Genomic DNA, 24,773 nt, shown 5'->3' with positions numbered 1-24,773 from the left:
ATTCTCAGTGACAACGAGGTCCCGAGCTCCTTAGATTATGGGAACAGCTGAGTTCATCTGGAAAGCCAGTACGACAAGGTCCTCCAACAGAATTAACAGCTCCTTACAGCTTCTAACAGTACCCAATAGCTTTTACCAGCTCCTAACAACCTCTCTCAGTTCCCAACAGCCCCTTATGCTGCTGCAATTCTGGAACCTTGTGCTGCCACCGTTCTGGAACATGGAGCTCTGAAGCTTTCTCCTCAAAGTAAAGCCTTTCATCTTTGCAGGTTTGAGGCTGCAAAGGGTAGATGGAGACTTGCTTCGTGTGGTGCCCTCGAACCATCTTTTATATTCTCCTGTTCCGTTTCAGCAATCCAGATCTCCTCAACTCTTTTTCTTTCTTTTCTTTTTTCCAGTACCAGGAATTGAACTCATGACCTCACGCTTGCCAGGCAGGCGCTGTGCCACTGAGCTAAATCCCCAGCCCCTCTCCTCAGCTCTATCTTTGCAATCCACAGCTTTATTAGAGCTTCCTTTCTGGCCTAACTCACAACATTTTAAATCATCATGCTGGGCGTTTTGCTTGTGATTCTCAACATAAATCTGGCTAAAAGCCCCCAACAATAGCCATGCCACCACCTCAACATGTGATTGCCTTGAACATTCTTCTGCCAGATTAATTAGTCCTCTGTCCTTAATCTCAGTCTAGGCAACATCTCTAGACACAGGTGAAATTCTGCCAACTCATAACATACATCATCTGGACTCTAACAACCAGTGCAGTCCTTCTTCCCTGTAGAAACCTCCTGAACCCTGTCTTTCCAGCCTGGGGAGTGAACCCATCACTGAGCTACATCCCCAGCCCATTTCCTTTTTATTAAAAGTTTAGTTTTTAATAAATACTTAATGAAAATGTGGAACCCTTTAGTAACTTAATCATTCTTCTCAGGGCATATTTGTTTCTGTTTTTTATTGTGGTAAGTCATACCGTGAAGAGTAGTCTTTGTGTTCTATATGGTTTTGTATTTTAAAGTCGTACTTAATAAGAGCTTTAAAAATAAGTATCGTGACTGTTAATTTTTATATGTCAGTGCTTTAGAAATTTTTGGGGAAAAACTCCTGAAATACTCTCTTAGGTAAGGAGATGTCATGTGGAAGACTTAGAATACAAGTTTGACTTTGGTCCTGAAATTAGCCAGAAATAAACCCAAACCACAAGGAGTCTTTTTTTTTAGTTATTGTTATTACAGAAGCAACATATGTAGTAGATTGAATTGTATCTTTGCATGGGGAAAGGGAGTTTCTTTTTATTGTTTCTTATAGTCTAAATATGAATGTCAGATTTTCCTTGAAAACCAGAGTAAGTGGGAGGTGACAAACTAGAGTAGAGAGAGAGAATTGGTGATCAGTAGCTATGGTTATTAGAAGATACAGAGGTGAAAGCAGTAAAATAAAAGCAGAGACATTTTGACTACACTGATGATTATTTTTTTTTTTTAACTGGGAATCGAACTGCAGTAAAATAAAAGCAGAGATGTGTTTTGACTACACTGATGATTTTTTTTTTTGTACCGGAAATCAAACTCAGGACCTCGTGCTTGCCAGGCAGGCAGTTGTGCCACCGAGCTATATCCCCGGCCCTGATGCTTATTGTGACTAGACTAATATGAGTAACTCAGCAGTCTTGATGAAAAAAATATCCTTTAAATATGTAGCACAAGTCTTTGGCCAGCTCAGGAGAACAGTGTCAAACTAAAGATTAATATTTTCTGTGCATCTTGTTTTAGATTTTACTTTGAAGAAAGGGTATTGATATTGAGTAATATATTTTTCTATATTCTACCTACTAGAATTAATGAATTCAGTAATTCAGCTAATATTTGTACCGCTATGTGGTATTAAGTATGGTTTTGTTTTATTTAATCAGATGTGGTCTTACATAGTTTTTAGGGTATGATCAATTTTCAGCCTTGTATTAATGCCAAACATATATTTTAAAGTTGCTGATACCTGAATTCTACAAGTTAAAAATTGAAGCCTTTTCCTAATAGCAAGAGAGCTATCCAAGATTGCTAGGACAGAAAGATTTGAGGAGACCCCTACTGGTTAAAAATGGAACAATTTGAATATTATTTGGGACAATAACTGAAATGGATTGAAATATTCTATCAAATAATGTTTAAATACATGAAATTGTAAAGATTTCCCCCCCAATCCTGGGGATTGAATTTAGGACCTTGTGTATGCTAGCAAGCTGTTGTACCACTAAGCTACATCCTCAGCCTGAAACTAGTGCTATACACACAAACCAAAACTGTGTCACCAGTGTAGAATAGTTGGTAATGAACTTACTATTTTGAGAACTGGTCAATAAAGGGGAAGAATGAAAGCATTTATTGTTATATATAACAATATACTCTGGGGTAACTATAGTTACCCTATACTCTGGGGTAACTAAATAGAGAGGAATTGTCTCTTGGAGGAAGTGTTCTAGTAGGTGAAGACATGAGAAAATTAAGATGTCATGGTTTTGTAACCACCTAATAAATACCTGGTTCTAGGCATTGAACAGCAGTAGACACTCCATCATCACAAAGTCACAACCAGAACTTTCTTATAGATGGTGCTAGGGATCAAACCCAGGACCTGAAGAATGCTAGTCAAGTGCTTTGCCACTGAGCTACATTCCCAGCTCATATTGTGAGAGTCTCATCAGCATTTAAACAATGTTGTCATCATAAACCTGAATTTAGAAGAAGCTTTTATCTGTTTATGGGACACATAGAAGAACAGGTTAAAAATCATGAAAATTTGATCAGAATTTAGGACAAAAGCTCAGTACAAACAACCTGGTTTGTTCAATATTAAAAATGCAGTTAAAAAAGACATTCTGGGAAACAGTTTTAGCTCAGTGGTAGGGTGCTTACCTAGCATGTGTAAGGCGCTGGGTTTGATCACCACCAATGGAAAAAAAAAAAAAGACATTCTATAACTTAAAAGAGACTTAAAAGACATCTCAGTCACAATTGTGTGCACCTTTATTTGCATCTGTTCACATAGAAACTAAAAAATTATATTTGTAACAACTGAAAATTTGAAATTGAATATGTGTGATGTTGAGGGACTTAAAAACTGTGATGGTGGTGAGATTTTTGTTCAAGTTCTTATGTTTTAGACATGCATATTAACATAGCCATGAATGAAATTATGTTTGAGATTTGCTTCAAATTATTATACTTGTGTGAAGATACTGATATAAGTAAAGATGAAACAAGATTGACCATGAGTTGGTAATTGTTGAAAGTAGACAATAAGTATGTGGGAGTTTATTGTACTGTTTTTCTATCTTGGCATATGTTCAAACTTTTCTGTAATCAGATACCTTAAAAACTAATGAGAACCTTGCAAAAACCTAATAACATCAAGTCATAGGAACAAGTCCTCTTCTGAGGATTTTTAGACCAGAATAATTCCTCTTTAGACACCCTATCACAAACTGCAAAAATGTTTCATCAGTAGGTTAAAAAAATGTTGGTGGCAAATTGCCCTTCTTAGATAATAATTACAAAAGATATTTTTAATAGGGCTGAAAAGATGACATTAGCTGCGCATTGAAGAAGATGCTTTTCTGGTGCGTAAGCTTCTTACAAGAATTGCCTTTGCCTCTATTTCACTAACTTTGCTAGCAGTTTACATATCGTAGTGTGCAGGAATCTTCTATTCTTAAATCGTCATTACTCAGCCTTTAAGAAATAGATTCAAGAGGCTGAGGCAGAAGGATTGCCACAAGTTCAAGGACAGCTTGAACTACATAGCAAGACCTTGTCTCCAAAAAAAAAAAAAAAAAAAGCAGATGACTAATATACTGGACCTTAAACCTTGAATAATTTTTTTTTAAGTAAAAGAATAAGTTGATGTCAAGAAATTTTCCAAGAAAATATTCCAAGTCTAAAATTTGAGTGACTACTTGTCTGATTTCTTCCCATGCTCTTCAAATTATCTTCAACATTCACAGTAACATGTTCCTGATGAATCCTCTGAACCATTAAAAAATATTTTCCTTATTTCAGAAGATATATATCTGTATGTACACACATAAATCAACAACTTTAGATCATTATTAAGCTGTTAGAAAAATTTCACCTGCTCAATCTTTAACTCTTGGGGAAAGTGGATTATTTATAATGATGATTTTCATTTCATCTAAAATGTTACAACATACGAATTTTATCTATACCGAGTTTTTGCGTTCTTTCAAAAGGGAGATTCTAAGTACTCATATAAAAACAAAAGAGAAAGAGGGTCACAGAGTAGAGACAGGTTTACTTTTCTGTCACTTCAGTGAAATTGTAGAATATATTTTCTTTCTGTGTTACAGCCCTACAAAGCCTTTCGTCATCCCAGCTGCAGTGCCCAAGTGCTTCTAATTCGTGTCCTATTCTTTGCTCACTTAGAATTTGCCCATATGGAGACATCTCACCAAATGTTGATCAAATTATCTGATAAAAAATCAGTGACAGTATGAATGACTGATTAATATAATTCACTTACTGATTGTGAGATGAAAGAGAAACAGATCTCCAGCTAGTAAAAAGAGGACACAGGATAATTTTTGAGTAGGAAGGCCTCCTTACCTTCTCCAGCCTAATTCCTTTATTCTGAAAAATACATTTTTTTTTTTTTTTTTTTTTTCTTTTTGAGACAGGGTCTCGCTATGCAGTTCAGGCTGGCCTTGAGCTCACTTTGTAGCCCAGGCTGGTCTTGAACTCGCAACAATCCTCCTGCCTCAGCCTCCTGAGTGCTGGGACTACAGACGTGTGCCCCCCACGCCTAGCTTTTGAAAAATACTTTATGCCAAAATTAATTTTAGCATGTCACCAGTATCCCAAATAAAGACTATGGTATATACCAGACACTTTTCAAAATAACAGACTAATATGAATATTTTGTTTGATTTCATGTATTGTTAAAAGTTTCTGTATAAATTTATAAAATAGAAAATAATTGAAATACTGTCTGAACTTTTTCTTTAGAAAATGTGGTCTTTGTGCACCTAGGGAAATACCCTCAGAAGAAGGTGGCTTCTTAATTGTGCAGCTGGGAATTGGTTTGAAATTAAAATAATCCTTTTTTTTCTTTTAGAATGGCAGAATTTAGTGACATTTGGAAACTTTGCGTACATGGTTCCCTATCGTCACCCACACATTTGTGCACTGAGCCAAGTAAAGTTATACTCTACAAATATCCAAAAGGAAGGGCAGGAATCACAAACTCTCAGAGTAGAAAAAGTACCCACTTTTGGTGAAACAGGTATGTATAAATCCTTTTCAAATCTTTTTAATGTATGCACTTGAATGTTTTGTGTAAAAATTACTTGTATTTGATAAAACTAGACTGATGTTTTCTTTGTAGGCCTATTAAATTGCTGATTTAATTTCTTTAAATGAGTTTTATTTTTTGTAAGATTTATCCACTTAAAAATTTGATATACTGGCTTAAAGTTCATACTATTTTATTTACTCTTAATTGTATGTGTAGTTATGTCATTTTTTTGCTTTAAGATTTTTAAAAATTCTGTTATCCCCTGTTCTCCATACACACTGAGACACACTTGTTTGGAATTTGTCTGTTCTATGTCTGTACTTCAAAGTCTAAAAGGTGATTATTGATGTTTACTTTCCTTTTGAAAACTACAGAAAACTGGGAGTGCTTTTTAGCTCTGATCACGCTCTCTCAACTTACATATTATCTATCTGTTGGCTAATGTTTTGTATCTATTCTGTTCTTTTCCCGAGATTTATCCAAAATCTTTGTTAAGCACTTTTTTATTTCTGTGATCTTTCTGTCTTATATATGTGAGACCTATAGAAGTTTCTTTATATCCACAAAAGAAGGATCTTTTGTGGCAAAGGCACATTTAAGGTGTTATTCCAGTGGATTTTGACTTTCACTATTTCATTCTGCCTTTGTTGTTATATCTTTTCTATTTGTTTTAAAAATTTCATGACCTTTGATTTCAGAAATTTGTGTGTGTGTGTATAAATGACAGTTTTACTATGTAGTGTCTGAATACGTATTTCTTTGTATTTTTCCTGCTTGAGATTTGTTGGGATTCTTGGTATCTGAGGATTGGTACTTCTCTGTAACTCTGGAAATGTACAGTTCTCTGCTGTCATGTCTTCAGATACTCTTTCTGCTGCCTGTTACCTTTCTTTGGAACTCCAGTTTAGGAATATGTTAGATCATCTCTGTTTTCCGTGTCTGTAAACTAAATCTATCATATTTTCTATTTTTCTTTACCTTCCTGGTTTATCTTCTAAAATATTTCCTCAGGTATACCTAGATCACCCATTTCTTCTGTTCTGCTGACTGGTTGTGTATGTTGGATTTTTAATTTCAATTGTTACGTATTTCATTTCAAGAAAAGTTTTCATCTTTCCTTGGTTGGTCTCTAATTCTTTGCTTATATATTCAAACTTTTAAAAATTACTATAGAAACATTAAATATATTTTTTATATTTTGTGACTGGAATTCTTTTTGGTTCTCACTATATATCTTTCTCTTCTCTTTCTTTCTCACAAATGATGCTGTAACTGCGAGTTGGTTGTTTTTTCATGCAGTTTTTCTGTCTTGAAACTGATGTTTATCTGGATTGAGGATGTGTTTTTGCCTAAAGGATTTGCTTTTACTTCTGTTAGCTAGTGGGAACACAGCTTGGGACCATATTAAATCAAATTCTCTGCTTTAGATATTTGAGACTGCATTGCTGGCACGAATTCACACTGCATACTGTGTGAAGGTTGACTTGCCCTAGGATTTTCAGGGAAGTGGCTTTTTTCTTCCTTGCTACTTACCACCAAAGCAGAGGCAGGTCTTTTTCCTTACTGTTCTCTTCTGTGATTGTCATTTGTTTACAGTTCACAGTTACACCTTGTCTGTAGCGTTATTTTCTGGATACCTCCTGTGTCAGTCCCCATCTTGAGAAGGAGTTAGCCCAGTTCTCTGGTTTCTCATGTCCTTTGCCTCTGTGGAGATAGAAGCTCAAAAAATACAAGCGTCAACAGAAATCATTAGGGCAAAAGCTGGTTTTCTGTGCTTTTAGTCTGTAGAGGACCTACTTTCACTTTGTTTTTGTCCTCTTCGAATCCCCCTCCTCATTAGTGCCACCATTAAGAAGGTTTGTTCAGGGTATCTAGTCTGTATGCAGCATTAAAGGAAAGTCCTTTATTTGCTTATTGATTAATTTAATATAGCAATACATGAGAATAGTCTCCATTACTAAAGCAGAAAAGTAAGAAAAAAAATATTTTACGGTAAGTACTGGGATGGGGAAATTCAATGTATTGCAGGAGCATGTGGGAGGGACACGTGAGTCTTGAGTAGTTAGGAAGGATTTCCTTAAAGAAGTGGTATCAAATTAGGGACATGAAGAAAAATAGGTATTGGTGTGAGGAATAACTAACATTGCAAAGGAGACTAAAAGTGGTCATCCCATGAAGGTCTAGGGACTGTGCTGATGGTAACCCCTTTTTAGGGGAGGAGATGAAATCGAGATTTAGAAGCTGAACAATTAGGATATGGTAGTTGCATCTAGAAGATAGAAGAGAAGGTAAAGGACAATTGCTGGTTATTGCATCAGGCAGTATAAATGATTTCATTGATTTCTATAATTAGAAATATCTAAGAGTCCATTTTAATGAGATGATAATGATTGGTTTTGGACAACTTCTCAACTGTATGTACCTAATGAGAGTTGGTATTCACATCCATTTTCTTCTGTTATTCTGTTACTTGCTCATTGTTTCAGCCAAGCTGATCTCTTAGCTGATTCTTGTTGTGAGACCTTTGCTCTAGGTGCCCCTATTCATATGGCTGGCCCTTCCTAATTATTCATATCTTTGTTTTATGGGAATTGATCTCAGGGCCTATACACTAAGAAACATTCCCACCCCTGTTTGAGATTTTGAGACAGAGTCCTAAGTTGTGCAAGTGCCTAGGTTGGGCTTGCACTTGCAATCCACCTACCTCAGCCTCCCAGACTGCTAGGATTACAGGTGTGAGCCACCTTGCCCATTTAAAGTTTTAGTTTAAATGTCAGGTTTGCACAGAGATTTTTTAAATCCTCAAACTAAAGTAGTCCTCCCCCGCCACCCGGTCTTTAATACTGTAATTTTCTGCATAGGCAACACTGTTCTGACTGATATTTTCAGTGTTTCATTTATTTCTTTATCTTACACTCATTGCAAGCCTCACAATAGCAGGAACTTGAGTGCCTACAGCAGTGGTTTGCACACAGTAAGGGCTTAATAAATATTTGTAAATGAGTGACTGCATGAAGTTTAACATGGGGGTAAAGATTTAAAATTCTTGTGCTAAACACAGATGGTAACTAAAGCCACGAATTTAAGTCAGTGCAGGGAGAGTGGTTAGGAGGAAGAGATAAGATCTTTAGTATAAAATCGCCAAGATGAGTAAGATTTGGTGCACAGTAGACTTGAGAAGGAATGGCTGGTGAAAAACCAAGGAAGATATGGTATCAGATTAGAGTATTTGAAGAATAAACATCCCAAGCCTAGCTTTCTTAGTGAACGTCTACAGAAGGTCTTAGGGATTTCTGAGAAAATGTTCATGTTAGTAAGGTCTATTTTTCATTCTTGTTCCTACATCCAGTCCTCTGTGGGCTTACCTGTGCACTTTTAGCCAGTTTCTTCTCTATCTTGTTACGGTGGAGAACTGCTGAGACAAATATAGTTGGATATTATAGGAAGAAGGAATGGAAAATGTATTAAGTTCTCAGGTGCTAGAATTAAGAATGTTTGTTAGAGCACAGTAAAGATGAAACAAATAATTAATGGTAAAATATTAATATATTATTTAATATATAACAATGTATTCTTAAATGATTATAGACTTGGGCAAACATATTGAATGTTGGTTTCACTATACAAAATCTTTAAAGTTGACATTCATAACTAGGATTCTTTTTTTTATTTGGCTGGAATAAAAATGTTATTTTCATATATTAGAAATATATTGTTTATTGACAGTTTTATTTTGGGCTCTTTTCAAGATTTGCTTAGGCCAAATTAGGTCTTGTTAGCCATCAGTTAGATACCAAGTAATTGCTTGATTGAAAGATAATTTGTATACTGTTTGCGATTGACTTTTGAATAATTCAGATCACATGCTGAAGTCAGGAACAGCTCATTAAGAAGCAGACTTGCTAAGGCATCCTTAAATTTTTAAGGAGCATTCACATGTTTCAAATTTTAGTAAAATTAGTTTTAATTTTCCTAATGATAGCAGATGTGTGGCAAACAGCCAGGATTTGAGTTTAAAACAAATGTCTAAAGCTACTGGGTAGATTATTCTACACCAGTGATGCAGTGTGACTTATAAGATGGTGGTGAGCAAAATAAATATTCATACGTGTGTTTGAGTCATTTGCTAACATTCTTGTTTGCACTTCATAACACTATATATTTAGCAACATCTAGACAGTTTGTAGTGAGAATATTCAGAAGTACTCATCTTAGAGAAACTTTTTCTATGTGATTTGATTGAATAATCCTTGTGGAAAGAAGGGTGGTATTTGCAACTTCAGACAGTAAGTTTCAGTTGTTCAGATACTAATGAGTGTTGAAAACTTACTACTCCACCTTTTTCCCCTTCCCGTTGTGCTGTGCTGTTTCCCAAAGGAAAATTAAAAAAAAACTTGACATACAGATTCTGTAGATAAAGATGCTTAGAATTTCCTACCCTTGTGTCACTAATAATAATCATAATTATTTAACTTACTAATGTCTAATAACTATAGTCTACAGTTATTCATGAAGTAGAAATGTTTTCAATAATCTTATCTTTAAATACCCAGTACACGATTATAACCTACTTAGGATTTGGTTTATAAAAATTTAGATTTTTCTGTACATCTACAGTAACTATGCCATAATACACTGTATACGGTAATTTTTCCCAGTAGTTTTAATTTTGCCAAGAAATATACTAAAACTTACATGTAAAGTTTTTTGTTTTTGTTTCAAAGAGAGTTTGGCCTTTGTAATTGCTTTGTCTGTTAGCATTTAATTCCTTCATATAAGTTTTTTGTTTGTTTTGTTTTTTTGAGACAGGGTCTTGCTATACAGTTTAGGCTGGCCTTGAACTCACTTTGTAGTCCAGGCTGGTCTCAAACTCCCAACGATCCTCCTGCCTCAGCCTCATGAGTGCTGGGATTATGGGTGTGTGCCACCACACAGTGCTTTTTCATATAAGTCTTGAAAGAAGTCAGTGGATAGGTAAAACTTGTGATCAAGTTGGCAAGTGAGTACATTGTGAGTACATGTTTTGAGGTATCCACTCTACTTTGCACTCAGAGGAATGCTGGGTAGAATGTAAATTTAAAAAATTGAAGTTATAACTAGGCAAAAAAAAACCCTCATACTTTATCTTAAAAATGGAACAGAAACATCTGGGCTCTGGGTATGTAAGCAGTCAGTAGCAGGGTTTGTTTGTTTGGGGTCATAGATCTGCATGCTACATCCATAGCCATAGATTGAAGTTGAGCTCGCTATTTGAACTTGTCCACCTATGCCTATACAAGGAGGCTGTTCCACTAGTCTTGAGAGGCAGGAAGACCACTAGCAACTAAACTCTCCTGTTTCCATGCAATATTTAACTTTCTGAGTTACTTCACTTAACATTGTGGTCCCAAGATCCATCCATTGTTCTGCAAATGACATTACTTCTTTCTTTATGGCTGAGTAACAGTCTCTTGTGTATTTACACCACATTGTCTTTGTCCATCTGTCTGTTGATGGGCTTATAGGCAGTTCCAGAGTTGAACTATGGTGAATTGCACTGTGCATGTATTACTGTGGTATGACATCATTAACTCTTCTGATAATGTACCTGGGAGAGCTATAGCGGGGTCAAATGAAATTTCTATTTTTAGTTTGCAAACCCCAAAACTTAAAAATATATGAGAAATCCTAATGCTGAGAAAGCCAACAGAATCAAGAAATTCTAACTCCAGATGAAATAATGGCCTGAATTGTATTAAAATACTCTCAGTATAAATGAAGGACTTATGTCCATTAAGAAGTGTAAGAACGTTTGAAACACAAACTAGTGGAAGTAAAACCAGAATAAGTAGATATGGAAAGGTGACAACTAGAAATCTTAGAAATGAAAGTGAATCACTGAAATAAAAATTTAGTAGGTTAAATAGTTATAGCCATTAAGAGAATTAGTAAATTGAAATTTACTTTTTAAGGTGTATAGGAATCCTGAAGAAAGTGCCTTTTGAATATTAAGCAAGATAAGCAAAAACAAATCTACCCCAGATACCTTACAGGGAAATCACAGATTCAGCGAAGATCCCAGCCTAAACTTGCCAAGAAATCATAGTGTGAAGTCCAGTTGCTGCTCTTTTGAGGTGGACGTTTTATGTGTAGCAGTATGCAGACAGCAAAAGGGGGAGTGTTTTGTAGTAATGACCATGAAAGAAAAAAGGAAAAGTAAATATTACTGTAGAATTTTATATTAATCATAGCAATCATTCTGTAGTAAAGCAAAAATAACATATTATCACACACATAAAGATAAATGTCACTAGCCAACCCACCTACAAGATGCAGAAAGCTTCAGGGGGAGAGAAGAGGTGAAATACAAAACAAACAATGAAGAACAAGAAATGGATGAAAGAGGTTAGTAAAGTTAAGTATTGATAATGGACATAATAAACACTTAATATTTAATACTAGTAAGATGAAAGGAGTTTTCAGTAGTTAAAAATATTTTTCTTGTTTGAGACGTAGATGCCAAATAACTTTATAGATTTTTAGGAAGATTTACAAGAAAGTATGAATGTTCCATTAAACAGTAGAAATGTAATCTTAAGAATTCTAAACCAGCAAGTGGGGGATAGGTAAGAGGAAGATATTGAAAAGGTAAAAAAAAAAAAAATTAAAGATGGTAAATGAAATAGACATTAAGATTGTAGTTGTCTAAAAGTACCACAAAAAGTGATCAGATTTAATGTGTTCCTTGTCATTTAAATTCATTCGTATTGTAAATATGTGGGAACTTTTTTTTTTTTTTTGTCTTTTTGAGACAAGTTCTTGCTATGTAGTTCATTCAGGCTGGCCTTGAGCTCACTTTGTAGCCCAGACTGGTCTTGAACTCTCAGTGATCCTCTTGCCTCAGCCTCGTGAGCGCTGGGATTACAAGCATGGGCCACCACACCCAGTTTAATTTTTATTTAATTGCACTTTCAGAGTTTTCCTGTATACAGTATTCTTAATTCAGTGCTGTCTCATATGCTGAAGGAGTTTGCTTTTGTGATTATCCTCTTAATCTGTTATGCCATTTCTTCCTCGGTGCATTATTCTCACCTCTGAAATACAGTGAACCTTTCCTTGATTCCATTTACCTCCTCAAAGTCCAAATACTTCTCCCCACTTCGTATTCCTTTGTCTCTTCTACCTACTCCATGTCTACTGTTCTGTGAAAACTGCTCTTGTCAGGAGCTTCCAGTGATCTTCCTGTTGCTAATCCAGTATCACACTGAGCCTCTTCTTTTTTTCCCTAAGAAAATAAATCCAGTGCCTATCCATAAGTCAAATACAGAGGTAGTATTGGAAGATGATGAAGAGCATAAGCTTATCAAAGTGTCTTGGGTTTTTGTCCTGACTGTGCCTCCACATTTAAAATACTAGCTGCATGACAGATTTGGGGGAAGTTACAACCTCTCTTTGCCCCAGTTTCTTGTAAGATGAAGGGTATTTGTGTCAGAGTGGTTTTGTAGAAATAAATGAAGTTATATGCATAAAGTACACAAGATTTTATACAGGACTATATATGGTACATTAAATGCTGAATAAATGTTAGCTATGATTCAACCCTTAATTAATTAATTAATTAATTAAAGAAGATTGAAGATTGAACCCAGGCTCTCATACATGCTAGGCAAATGCTGTACCACTAAGCTACATCCCCAGATCTTAAAACCTGTTATTATTGAGTAAGGGTGTAAATTTTAATGAGGGTAAATATATTTATTAGAAAATCTTTAGTACGTATACATTGTAATATTCTTTAGTATGTAAATGAGAGAATGAAATCAGTGTCTAGAAATTTACCACTCAACCTGAGAACTTTTTCCCCTATTTGACGACATCCTCCTCACAACTGTATGCCTGTTTCATTGTCCTAAATTTGGGGCCTCAGGCTCTTGATTTCAGAAAACAAGCAGAACTAGAATATTTGTACATGTTGTTATATTTGTACATGTTCTGAGTTATTTAGTTTTGCTTGTTTTTTGAAGTTTGTTGTGATAGTTATTATATGTGTTCTTTCATGATTTAAAAAGATTTTGTTTATCTTTACTATTATTTATGATTTATCTTTACTATTATTGTATGTGTCTGGTTCATTACTTTTTGTTTTTTGGTTTTTGTTTTTGTTTTTTGAGATAGGGTCTCGCTATTCATTTCAGGTTGGCCTTGATCTCACTATGTAGCCCAGGCTGCCCTGGAACTTGTGGTGAGCCTCCTGCCTCAGCCTCCTGAGTGCTGGGATTACAGGTGTGCACCACCCCACCTGGCCATGGTTCATTACTTTTCAAGGAGATGATTAGAGTAAGCATTATTCAGTTCCATTGTGTGAATTAAATGAGTTATGCATAAAAAGTGCTTAGGGTAGTACTTGACACACAGAGCTCACAGACAGATAGCCATTATTGTTTATCATTATTCACTGCTATACGAAATGATGTATGAATATAACATGAATTGTCTATTTTACTGATGAGCACTTGGGTTGATTCTAGTTTGTAAGAACAGAACACAGTGCTGCTCTGTTCATGTACCTCTCTTCTTGGGGCCTTCTGCAAGGGTTTTTTGAAGCCTGATATATTGATCTAGAAGAACTGCAGGGTCAATCCTATTGCTTACATTCTACCAATTTAGGTAATGCCAACTTTTTTACCAAGGTAATGGTGCCTGTTTGTACATTGACCAGCAGTGCATTGCTTCATATCTGTGCTGACATTAGATGTTGTCATATTTTCACTTTTCCTAATCTAATGGTTGTAAAATGGCATTTTGTAGTTGCATTTGTATGCCATTAATAATGAAGTAATCACCTTTTATATATGTATTAGTTATTTGTATTTCTTTTTCTATGTAAGTTAGTTCTGCTCATTTTTTATGATTGATCTGGGAGAATTGTTAAAATATTCTTGATACCAGTCCTTTGTTGATTCCACTTGTTGAAAAATTTTTCTCATTTTGAGTTTTTTTTTAATGTGGGATTTTTTGATAAACAGATAATGCTGATTTTAATGTAGCATTATTTTTGTTTAAGAACTCTTTCATGACCATGAAAATACTTTACTGTCTATTATGAGGCATGTACATGCATTTAAATAGTAAATCTACCTGAAAATTTTTTTATCGTAGTAGGAAATTTCTGTTTATTGTAGGAGGTAGAGTTGAATTTATTTATTTTTGTTGTTTTTTTTCCTCTTATTAGCAGATGTTTGTAAAACAAAGTGAATACATTCATCGGGGGAATTGGGAATAGGTGCATGTACATATCACAGCTTGATTGTTTTATTTCCTTTTATCTGTATCTAGATTTTATGTATTGTGGGTGGAGGGCTGTACAGTTGTCGCGCACCATTTATTAGTCAGTATTGCCTCATTGCATAGTGTTTCCAGACAGTTGGAAGTAGAAGAATTTTGTGCATCCTGTTTTGTTTCTTCTTTTGCAGGAATCCACCTAACCTTGAATACAGTGTTTGTTGTGGAGTTATTTTATCCTTTAAAGAAATTCCTTTGTGTCCTAATTTTTTGAAAGCCATTTGCATGGCTATTGTATTTTATTAAATGGCTTTTCTTTGTAGCTTGTGAAATGATTGTGTAGTTTTTCTCCTTTAATTTGTTAGTGAGAGAAATGACTCACTCTTGTAGTATTTAACTACTCTTACACTCATAGGATAAATCCAATGTGGACTATGATAATATTATCTTTTTATACATTTACAGATTAAATTAGCTAATTTTAATTGTTTATGGATTAATGTGGAAACAACTAATGTAAACTTGTTTCAATGAACTTTACAGCAGAAAATATAGGTGCAGAACTCAAAGCTCCACTAAAGCAAGAACCTCTCCAAGTAAGGGGTAAATATATTTTATTCTATTTTTTTTATTCTAGTATTTTTAATGAAATATGTAAGATGTTAGTATGGATATGTTTATAGTTACACTTGAAGGATACAGTACTATTTCACTTTTATAGATTGTCCATAAGAATTTATTGTTTATAAGCTAATTTTCTACTGGTTTATTTGTATTTTGGTCATAATTATTTTAAAAGAAGCAAAACCATTAAATCAAGTCTTATCATTTTTGGAATAGTCATCTGATATATAGTTTTTGAAGGGGATAATTAAATATTGAAGTAATTTCTGTTTGCAGCTTTGCTCTATGTAACGTGTCAGGGTTCTTATCCTCAAAGCAGCTGTTTTGTGGAGACACTAACTATGTGACTCAGAGCACTGTGGCTTTGGTGTCGTACAAAACTAGTTCAATTTGTGGCTCCTGAGCTTACCCTCTGTCTGACTTTGGGCTATGTTTTTGACCTCTCTGAGCCTTAGTTGTCTCCCCTGTAAGACTGTGCTAAAAATGAGGCCTCTTTTCTCGGATAACTTTGGATATCCTGGATAGCAGATATCCTAGATATCTTAGGATAGCAGATAGCCAAAATTAAGAATAGTGGATGTCGAGATACCCGTTACTATCATCACAATCATCATCAATACTCTAGGCCAGGATAGGCAAACAGAAATTTCTAGGCATTTTGGAGGAAAAATTTTAAACTATTTTTTTAAAAAAGAACTCATCTTTTTATTTATTTATTTTTATACCGGGAATCAAACTCAGGACCTTCCACTTGCCAGGCAGGCGCTTGTGCCACTGAAGAACTCATCTTTTAAAAGAAGGTATTATTCTTCTCTTAGCTGTAGAAGAGCTCACGAGCATTTTGAGTTTTAGGTCATTGGAGGAAGGTAGCCGGGGGACCTAAAAATCATGCAAAACAGAATCTGAACTTCCATATACTTTTTTTTGAGGTTAGGCATTTTTTGTTGTTCTTTTTTTTTTTTTTTTTTTTTTTTTTTTTTTTGAGATAGAGTTTCGCTATGCCGTTCAGGTTGTACATGAGCTCACTTTGTAGGCCAGGCTGGCCTTGAACTTGTAGTGATCCTCCTGCCTCAGCCTCCCAAGTTCTGGGATTAAAAGTGTGTGCTCCCATGCCTGCCAAGGATTTGGTTTTTAGGTAGGTAGTCTTTTTTTTTTTTAGTATGGGAATCAAACTCAGAACCTTGCACTTGCCAGGCAGGCACTGGTGCTGCTGAGCTACAACCTTGGCCGTGGGTTTGGTTTTTATATTGAATTTTATTTTTGAAATATTCTTATATATGTACATTTTATTTCTGTAGATAATGTGTTTCTTAAAGGATTATTTTCATCCATTAACATGATAATTTTAGGCTTGATTTTGTTCTTTTAACTTGGAAGATTGGGATTAACATACAGGTGTGTTACTAGGGATTAACATGCAGGAACATAGAATATGAAGTAAATGCCAGTTTGAAACAGTATGTAGAGTTTTTGTTGTTTTGCTCTTATTCTTCAGATGTTTGCTTGTCTATATCACATGACCAAAAGCCTCGTCTCATAATGATTTATTAACATAGAACAGGTATAACTTAATAGGTGTAACTTAACTCATAGACTATAATTAATGCCAATTTGGTACTTTGTTATTTGTGTCTCTTGCAATCCTTACTTTCTCTTTTTAGATTAAGGTCTCAATATATAGCCCAGGTTGGCTTCATATTTGCTGGGATCCTCCTGCCTCAGTCTCCCAGGTGCTGAGATTACAGGTGTATACCTTGACTGAGGCCTAGGCCCGTTCAGTCTACCTTGTTTTTTTTTTTTTTTTTTTTCTTAATATGTATATATTAGGGATCCAACCCAGGGCCTTCCTTCACATGTGCTACATTCCCAGTCCCCAGTGTTTACTTTCTTTCTTTTTTTTCCTTCTTTTGGACTACAGATTGAACCTAGGGCTTTTGCATTGAGCTATATAGCCCTAGCAATTTTTAAATTTTGAGACAGGGTCTCACTAAGTCATTAAATTGCCCAGGCTCGGTTCACACTTGTAACACTTCTGCCTCAGCATCCCAAAATGCTGAGATGTCAGGCATGTGCCACCATGTGGCATTGCCAGTCTTTATCTTTTATGAGCAGGTGTGCTTTTTGTTTGTTTGTTTGGGTTTTTTCATTTTATTTTGTTTATGCATACCCAGGGATGCTCTACCACTGAACTATATCTTCAGCCCCTTTTATTTTTTGTTTTGAGACAGAGTCCTGCTAAATTGTCTGGCTTGACCTCAAACTTGTGATCTTCCTGCCTCAGCTTCCTGAGTAGCCAGATTATAGGCATGAACCAAGATTTTTTCTCCCAGTGTTAGATATTAAACCCAGGGCCTTGTATATCCTAGACAAGTTCTCTGTCACTGGGCTATATTCCTAGATCCTCATGAGTATTTTGATATTTGACAATAGGAAAATAATATATTAGAAGGCAATATTTATTTATAACATGTAAACCATGAAATTTTTGATCAGTGAAATTTGTTCCTTAATTTACTTCAGTTTTGTTACATCACATGAAATAGTCCAATGGCTTTAAACTTTTTTGACTATAATCCACAAAAAATACTAGTTAATGACCCCAAAAGTATAGATTATTATATATAATTTGAATCAAAACTTTTCACAAAAAGTATTTATTCTTAATTTCTTTAATTGCATTCTCTTTTATAAAATGCTGGTTTCACCCCATTGTTTGAAAAAAGTGAACTAGCCTGTAATTTTTTATTGAAACTTTGTTTTTGTTTAGAGCCTAAATGACTTGAATTGTTTTAATGATTTAAAGAATACTACTTATACAAATTGTCCACTAGACAAAATTTATCATTTTAGCATAAGTTACAGTTGAGTTTATTCAAATAAAAGCTAGATGGCTGCAATGAGATTCCACCCTCTTCTGCACTTGGCATTTTTTTGTTTTTGTTGTTTTTTGAAACAGGGTCTTCCTATGTAGTTCAAGCTGTTTTTGAATTATTTAGCTTAGCCTGGTCTTGAACTCACAGTGATCCATCCTCCTGCTTCAGCCTCCAAAGTGCCGGGATTACAGGCGTGTACAACCTGCCTGGAGGAGCATTTTAGGAAGAAAGATCAACTTCCAGTGGAATTTATTAGTGACCTCACTTAAATATCAACACACATTCATCTTCAGATATGACTTTGGTGTGCATACTTACATGTTTTCTTGTATCTTGGTTTAGTCAAAGCAGTTCTTAAGAAAAGGGAATATGGATCAAAATACACTCAGAATAATTTCATCACTGGAGTCAGAGCAATAAATGAGTTCTGCCTCAAATCCAGGTACAGTACTTTTTAAAAAATGTGGTAGTGTGCCTTATCTAAATAATCTAGCTCATTCTTCCCTCCTTCCCTCCCTCCCTTCCTTTCTTCCTTTTCTTTTCTTTTTTTTTCTAGTGTTTGAGACAGCGTCTTCCTGTGTAGTCCAGGCTAGTCTTGAACTCACTGTGTGGCCTAGGCTGGCCTGGAACTCATGGGAATCCTCCTGCCTCAGCCTCCTAAGTGCTGGGATTATAGACATGTGCCACCATGCCTGGCCTAATTTGTGTCGTACTACCATCCATATGTAGAAAATTTCCCACAATTTCCCAAAATTTCCTTCCTAAATTGGAGAAATGTTTTTATTCAGTGAAAAATGTTAAAATTGTTAGTTTATTAAACTGAATTCTGCTTAAGCATGATCAATTTCAGTCTCTCAGAGTTTTAAATCTATAAGGCAAATTTTTTAAAACCTCTGTATTGCACACAATTCTTAGGAGTTCTGTTATTATAGTGGGATGTGGCATAGTTATCAATAAGATTATTAGCATATTTGTCCTTATACATTTTGTTGTTTTTATTTTTTTGACCCACAGAGTAGAAAACTTTGTTATATTTAACGATCATACTCATAATTGTGATTTCTGTTGAGTATAATTTTACTTTCTGATATTTCCTGTTATTCATTTTCTCACAATCAGAGAGATTTATTGGAATTGTATTTATCATAGATTTAAACTTTTCTTTGTCCTTTGTGGGCCATTTAGAGAACCCACATAATCTGTTTTTTCCCCTTTGCCTCATGGTCAAAGAAATACATGTTTCTATAATTGCATGACTTCCATAACTACTGAAACAATTATAATAACATTACCACAAAATTATATTCTGTTTCAGATGGAGTGTTTCATTTGGTGCTAGCACATTTTCTTTAATTAGATGGATTAGATACTGCTGTCTCGCTGGGCATGGTGGCGCATGCCTGTAACCCCGGCATTTGGGAGGCTGTCCTGGGCCGCACAGTGAGAGGCTATCTCAAAGACACAGGAAGAAACACACACACACACACACACACACACACACACACACACACACACACACACACACACACGATACTGCTGTCTCGAAGTTGTAGACCAGGAAAAATAGTAAATGACTCATTTGGTGAATCAGTGACAGGAAGGGAATTAGAATACGTATCTTTTCATATCTAGCCCAAACTTCTTTAGTAATATGTAATGGCTGTTGATTTTTTTTAAAATCTAGATTTAATTTGTAACTTAATGACATTCCGTTGTCAGTGATTTTTTTATTTATAGGTCTTTTCATTGCTGTTAAAAATTTCCTTAGGAAGATAACAAATGTTTAGCTAGCAGTGACCTGATAAATATATAAATGTTTTAGAATTTGAGAAAAAGAAAATATTTAGCACCTAATTGACACACAGGCTTTATGACTTGATACCCTTGAGTGGATATAAACACTTAACCTTAATCTAGATGTGAACAAATGACTTGTAAATTTTTTATTTAAAATCTTTAATATGAAGATCATATTCTAATTTCTAGTGTTTTCACTTAAGACTTTTTTCATACACTAGAGGTGGTGGTGTGCCTGTAGCAGATAAAATACAAGCACTGATGAGGGAGTTAAATACATACAATATTACGTTCTTGAACATCACAAATAATTCTTGAGGATTAGTGTGAATTTGAGGCCAGCCTGGGCTGTAGAGTAAGTCCAAGACCAGCCTGGATTACACAGCATGACTCTGTTTCCAAAAAACAAAAAAAAAGCTTTTTTTATTGTCTCTATACCATTTTCATACACAGAAATGCCATCTTTAAAATGATCTTTAAGGCCTGGGGATATAGCTCAGTGGCATAAGCGCTTGCCTGGCAAGCCTAAGGTCATGAGTTCCATTCCCGGTACCAAAAAAAAAAAAAAAGGTCTTTAAAAGCTCTACAGATATATTCTTTTAAAATGAAGATGAATTTTTACCTGCCCTTAATAATTCTTTTAGTTGATAAACTGTATGTACTTTGAATAAATGCAACATGTTTTTTTCTCAGTGATCTAGAACAGCTTCGAAAAATCAGACGACGAAGTCCCCATGAAGATACTGAGTCCTTTACTGTATATTTGAGATCAGATGTGGAGGCCAAGTAAGAGCATAATTATTTTAGAAAAAACTACAAGCCAAATTTGGGATAAATAAAGAGACATTTGAGACAAATTACGAATTCTTAAAATGACATTTTAAAAAACAATATTTTTATATTTGCAAATTTGTTTATCTGTACTAGTAACAAATTTATCTGTACACTGATTGTACTGGTTAACTAAATACATGCCATAATTTATAATTTTTAAATTTTACTTATTGTTTATATTTACTTTAGTGAAGTTCCTTAAATGCTTTAGATTTCTCTATAAAGATCTTACCCTTTTTTATAAGATTCTGTTTAGTTATAGTAGTTCATTTATATTTAAATATAAATTACCATAAAGTCATTAAAATTGCTCATTGGTGGTATGTGTGTATGCACAGATCTTTGGAGGTTTGGGGAAGTCCTGAAGCTCTTGCTAGAGAGAAAAAGCTGCGTAAAGAAGCAGAAATAGAATACAGAGAACGTAAGTATGTTCAAGTTAAAAAGTAACAGATGGGGAAGAACTGCCTGCAGTAGCTGTACACTGTGCTTGCATGCCTTAGGGCTTTGGCCGTGTTGGTTCCAGCAACTACCAGTTTCCATTTGGGGATTTAATTATTTTATAAAGGATAAGATCTAGGTTTTTGATTTTTTTTTCCCCTTGATAGTTTTTTGAATATGAAAGGAAGAGAAGCCATAGTTTGTGGTTTCTGTGACACATAGAACTACCAAAAATTACTTATTTTTATTTATTTATTTATTTATTTTATTTATTTTTTTGAGGCAGTGTCTCTCTATTAGTGCAGTCCGGCCTTGACCTTACTTGTATAGCCCATGCTGGCCTTGAACTCACTGCAATCCTCTTGCGTCAGGCTCCAGAGTATAGGGATTACAAGGTTGTGCTACCATGCCTGGCTGTACCTAAATTTATGATGTGATTTAAAGTTGTACTGGTTATAAAAAATAGAGGTTTCTGGTTTCTTACAGAATGGGCTCTTCACCCAGCCACCACATAAATTCATTCCTTCAGCAGATATTTATCAAACACGCATTATAAATAAGAAGCTGTGCTTAGTGCTTCAGATGTAGATACAAAGAAGACTGTCAGGAATTTAAACAGCTAGCAGTTTAGTGACAAAGTGATCTTAGAATTTGGGATTAGAGTAATATGAAATACGTTTTAAATAATTATTCATTATATGTGTATTAATCATTATATATGTGTGTATTATATGTGATACATACTTATGATTTAAAAAAAACATTGCAGAAATATAAGCCAAGTGTAGTGTCACACACCTCTAATCCCAGCAGTCTGGGAGGCTGAGGCAAAAAAATTACAAGTTAGAGCCCAGCCTGGGCAACAGCAAGACTCTGTCTCAGAATTTTGAAAAATAAAAAATAAGATCTGGGCATGTATAGCTCAGTCAAAGTAGTTCAGTCCCCAGTACTATTTTTTAAAAATTACGAGAATACAAAGATTAAAAGTTTCCTTTTGTTTTATGTAATACTGTTATATGTAATATGTAATACTACATATATGCAATATGCATATATATGTAATATGTAATACTGTTACTTTCTTTTCTTGAGTTAACTTGTTGACATTTTGGTACATAGCTTTTCAGAATATATTCAATGCATTTAAAAATTTACATGCAGGGGCTGGGGATATAGCTCAGCAGCACAGTGTCTGCCTCGCAAGCACATGGTCGTGAGTTCGATTCCCGGTACCAAAAAAAAAATTTACATGCATTTTTTTCACTTAAACATGAATAGGATGTCACTATAAACATTTACATCTTGCCGTTTATACACAGCAGTATATGGGTAACTATTCTGACTCTCCATATAGAAATCCATCTTTATCTCATTTTCTTTTAAAAGGTGAGTGGTATTCTGTTGTATTGGTGTAGCAAGAATTATTTTTCAGTAATACATAAAAGTTTTTCAGTAATATATAAAGAATATGTTATTAAATATCCTGAGACTTTTTCACTTTTGTCCCTCCCTCCCTCCCTCCCTCCCTTTCTTTCTGTGGTGCTGGGGATTAAACTCAGTGCCTGCTGGCAGGTACTTTACTATTAAGTTACACCCTTATACCTTAATTCCTTCCTTCTCCCTCGCTCCCTCCCTCCCTCCTTCCCTCCCTCTCTCCCTCCCAACCACCCTCCCTTTCTTCCTTTCTTATCACATGAGACTATTACAGATATTTATGTGGTGTAGAGTGTTAATAATAGAATTTTAGCCAGGGATATAGCTCAGTGGCAAAACACCTGCCTGGCAAGCACAAGGTCCTGAGTTTGATTCCTGGTTCAAAAAAAAAAAAAAAATAGAATTTTAAGGTCAAAAGGCATGGGCATTTTAAAATTTGAGAGACCTTGAAGAATTATTCTCCAAAGGGAATATAGTACCAATTTATATCAGCACTGACAGTATTTGATGGTGGCTGTTTTTTTGTACCCTTTCCAATGCTGGCTATTAACCGTGCTTTATTTTTTTTTGTGTACTTAATGGACAACAGATAATGCTTGCTTAATTTTGAATTTCTGTGATTAGCATTGAGGTCAGTTGTCTTCTGGTTATTGCTTTTTCCAGGTTCTTCTGTAATAATTTTTATATCTGTTCTTTACTCACTTATAGATCATGCGTCTTTCAAAATACGTTTTAGTGAGTTTGGTGAATTTTAATACTTAGTTTTATTTATTTATTTATTTCCAGTACTGGGAATTGAATTCACGACCTTGCGCTTGCCAGGCAGGCGCTGTGCTGCTGAGCTAAATCCCCAGCCCCAGTACTTAGTTTTAAATGTTCTAACATCTGTCTTCAACGTCTGTCTTTTTGGCCTTCCTGTCCTTTTACTGAGGAAGTTTGACATACTCAGAAGTACTAAGGATAGTACAACCATCAAGTACCCACCATCTAGCTTTACAGTTACTGACATATGCCTAACCTTGTTTCTCCCTCACAAACCTTCACCTTACCAGATTACTTTGAAACTAGCTCCAGAAATGATATTATTCATCTGTAAATATTTTAATATGTATCTCTGAATGATCAGGATTTTTTTTAGTCAGTTTGTGGAATATTATAGTGAAGTTATTTACTGCCTCCAATAACATGTCAGTCTTAATAATCTCTCAGTTTCCCTGTGGTTGGAGGTCTAAGATGTTTCATATAGCTTTATTTCTGGCAAAGAAAGTGAGTGACCTTCTGTTGCTGCTTCCTTTTCTTAGTAAATTTGAAAACACTTTGTGTCATTCCAGCCAGACCAGTTAGGAATAACGAGTAGATTCTGAGATTTTGAGGGGCCTAGAATTACAATTTTCCCTTACCTGTGTATTGAATAAGTTGTAGATTTCCTTACAAAATCCAAGTCCTTTATAAATACTATGTTTATTTTGAAAAATATGAAGGAGTTGGTGAATCCTAGTTTTAATGAGTTTTGGCCTCTCAGAAGGAGCAAGCAGTTACTGACTATCTGCAGATATGCTAAAGAGGGTGACACATTCACCAAAGTGATATACTTACTTTCAATAGATACAATACCTATTGGGGTCAAGAAGCCTTACAAATTTTGATGTACTATTCAGCTCTTGAGTTTGTAATACGGGTGCTAGCACAGAATATAATCAGGTGTTTTAACAGGACATATTCTACTGGGGAAATAAGTACCCTCATTGGAGTTACAGTTCTGTTACCCTGAGGAACTTACATAGATAGGACTTCAATGGAGATGAGGATGCTTATGCCTATGAAGAATGTACACATTTTTCTTCAGTAATCAGATTTATTATATTTTATCTGTTAAGTGATTAATGGATGTGACTGAGCATCCTTGGGTTTTCCAGAAGAGTATCGTGGCTCTGATTGCCTTTTTCAGTTTGGTGTTCTCTTGTGTTCATATTCCTTATGATCATGACAGTAATTTTTATCAGTTTTATTACAAAGGAGCTAGACATACTTAGGATTTGAGAAGTTAATAAATTTTGGCTTATATGATTGTCAAAAGCTCTTATTTCTTAATTGTCTAATTTTAGTGATACATATTTCTTCCTTTCATTTGATGTTAGATTAGGTTTCTCACAGTGCTTTGCAATTTTAGGTCTTCCAACATGAACTAAGAGCCATTCCATTCTAGTT

At 34.9% G+C, this 24,773-nt stretch overlaps 1 protein-coding gene across 1 annotated transcript in view; it reads left to right on the top strand.

Annotated features, from left to right (window-relative positions):
* Window positions 1-24,773, top strand: part of Slc30a9 (solute carrier family 30 (zinc transporter), member 9) — a 74,817-nt gene that overhangs the window by 4,603 nt on the left and 45,441 nt on the right. Inside the window, exons 2-6 of the mRNA XM_005391923.2 lie at window positions 5,125-5,292; window positions 15,109-15,168; window positions 18,405-18,504; window positions 20,553-20,645; window positions 21,032-21,114. Coding sequence (XP_005391980.1) covers window positions 5,125-5,292; window positions 15,109-15,168; window positions 18,405-18,504; window positions 20,553-20,645; window positions 21,032-21,114 — 504 coding nt within the window. The remainder of the gene's footprint in view (window positions 1-5,124; window positions 5,293-15,108; window positions 15,169-18,404; window positions 18,505-20,552; window positions 20,646-21,031; window positions 21,115-24,773) is intronic.

The sequence above is a fragment of the Chinchilla lanigera genome, unplaced genomic scaffold, assembly GCF_000276665.1.
Source record: "Chinchilla lanigera isolate Chin_1 unplaced genomic scaffold, ChiLan1.0 scaffold00042, whole genome shotgun sequence".
NCBI classification, from domain to species: domain Eukaryota; kingdom Metazoa; phylum Chordata; class Mammalia; order Rodentia; family Chinchillidae; genus Chinchilla; species Chinchilla lanigera.
This window is presented reverse-complemented; position numbering and strand designations above follow the sequence as displayed.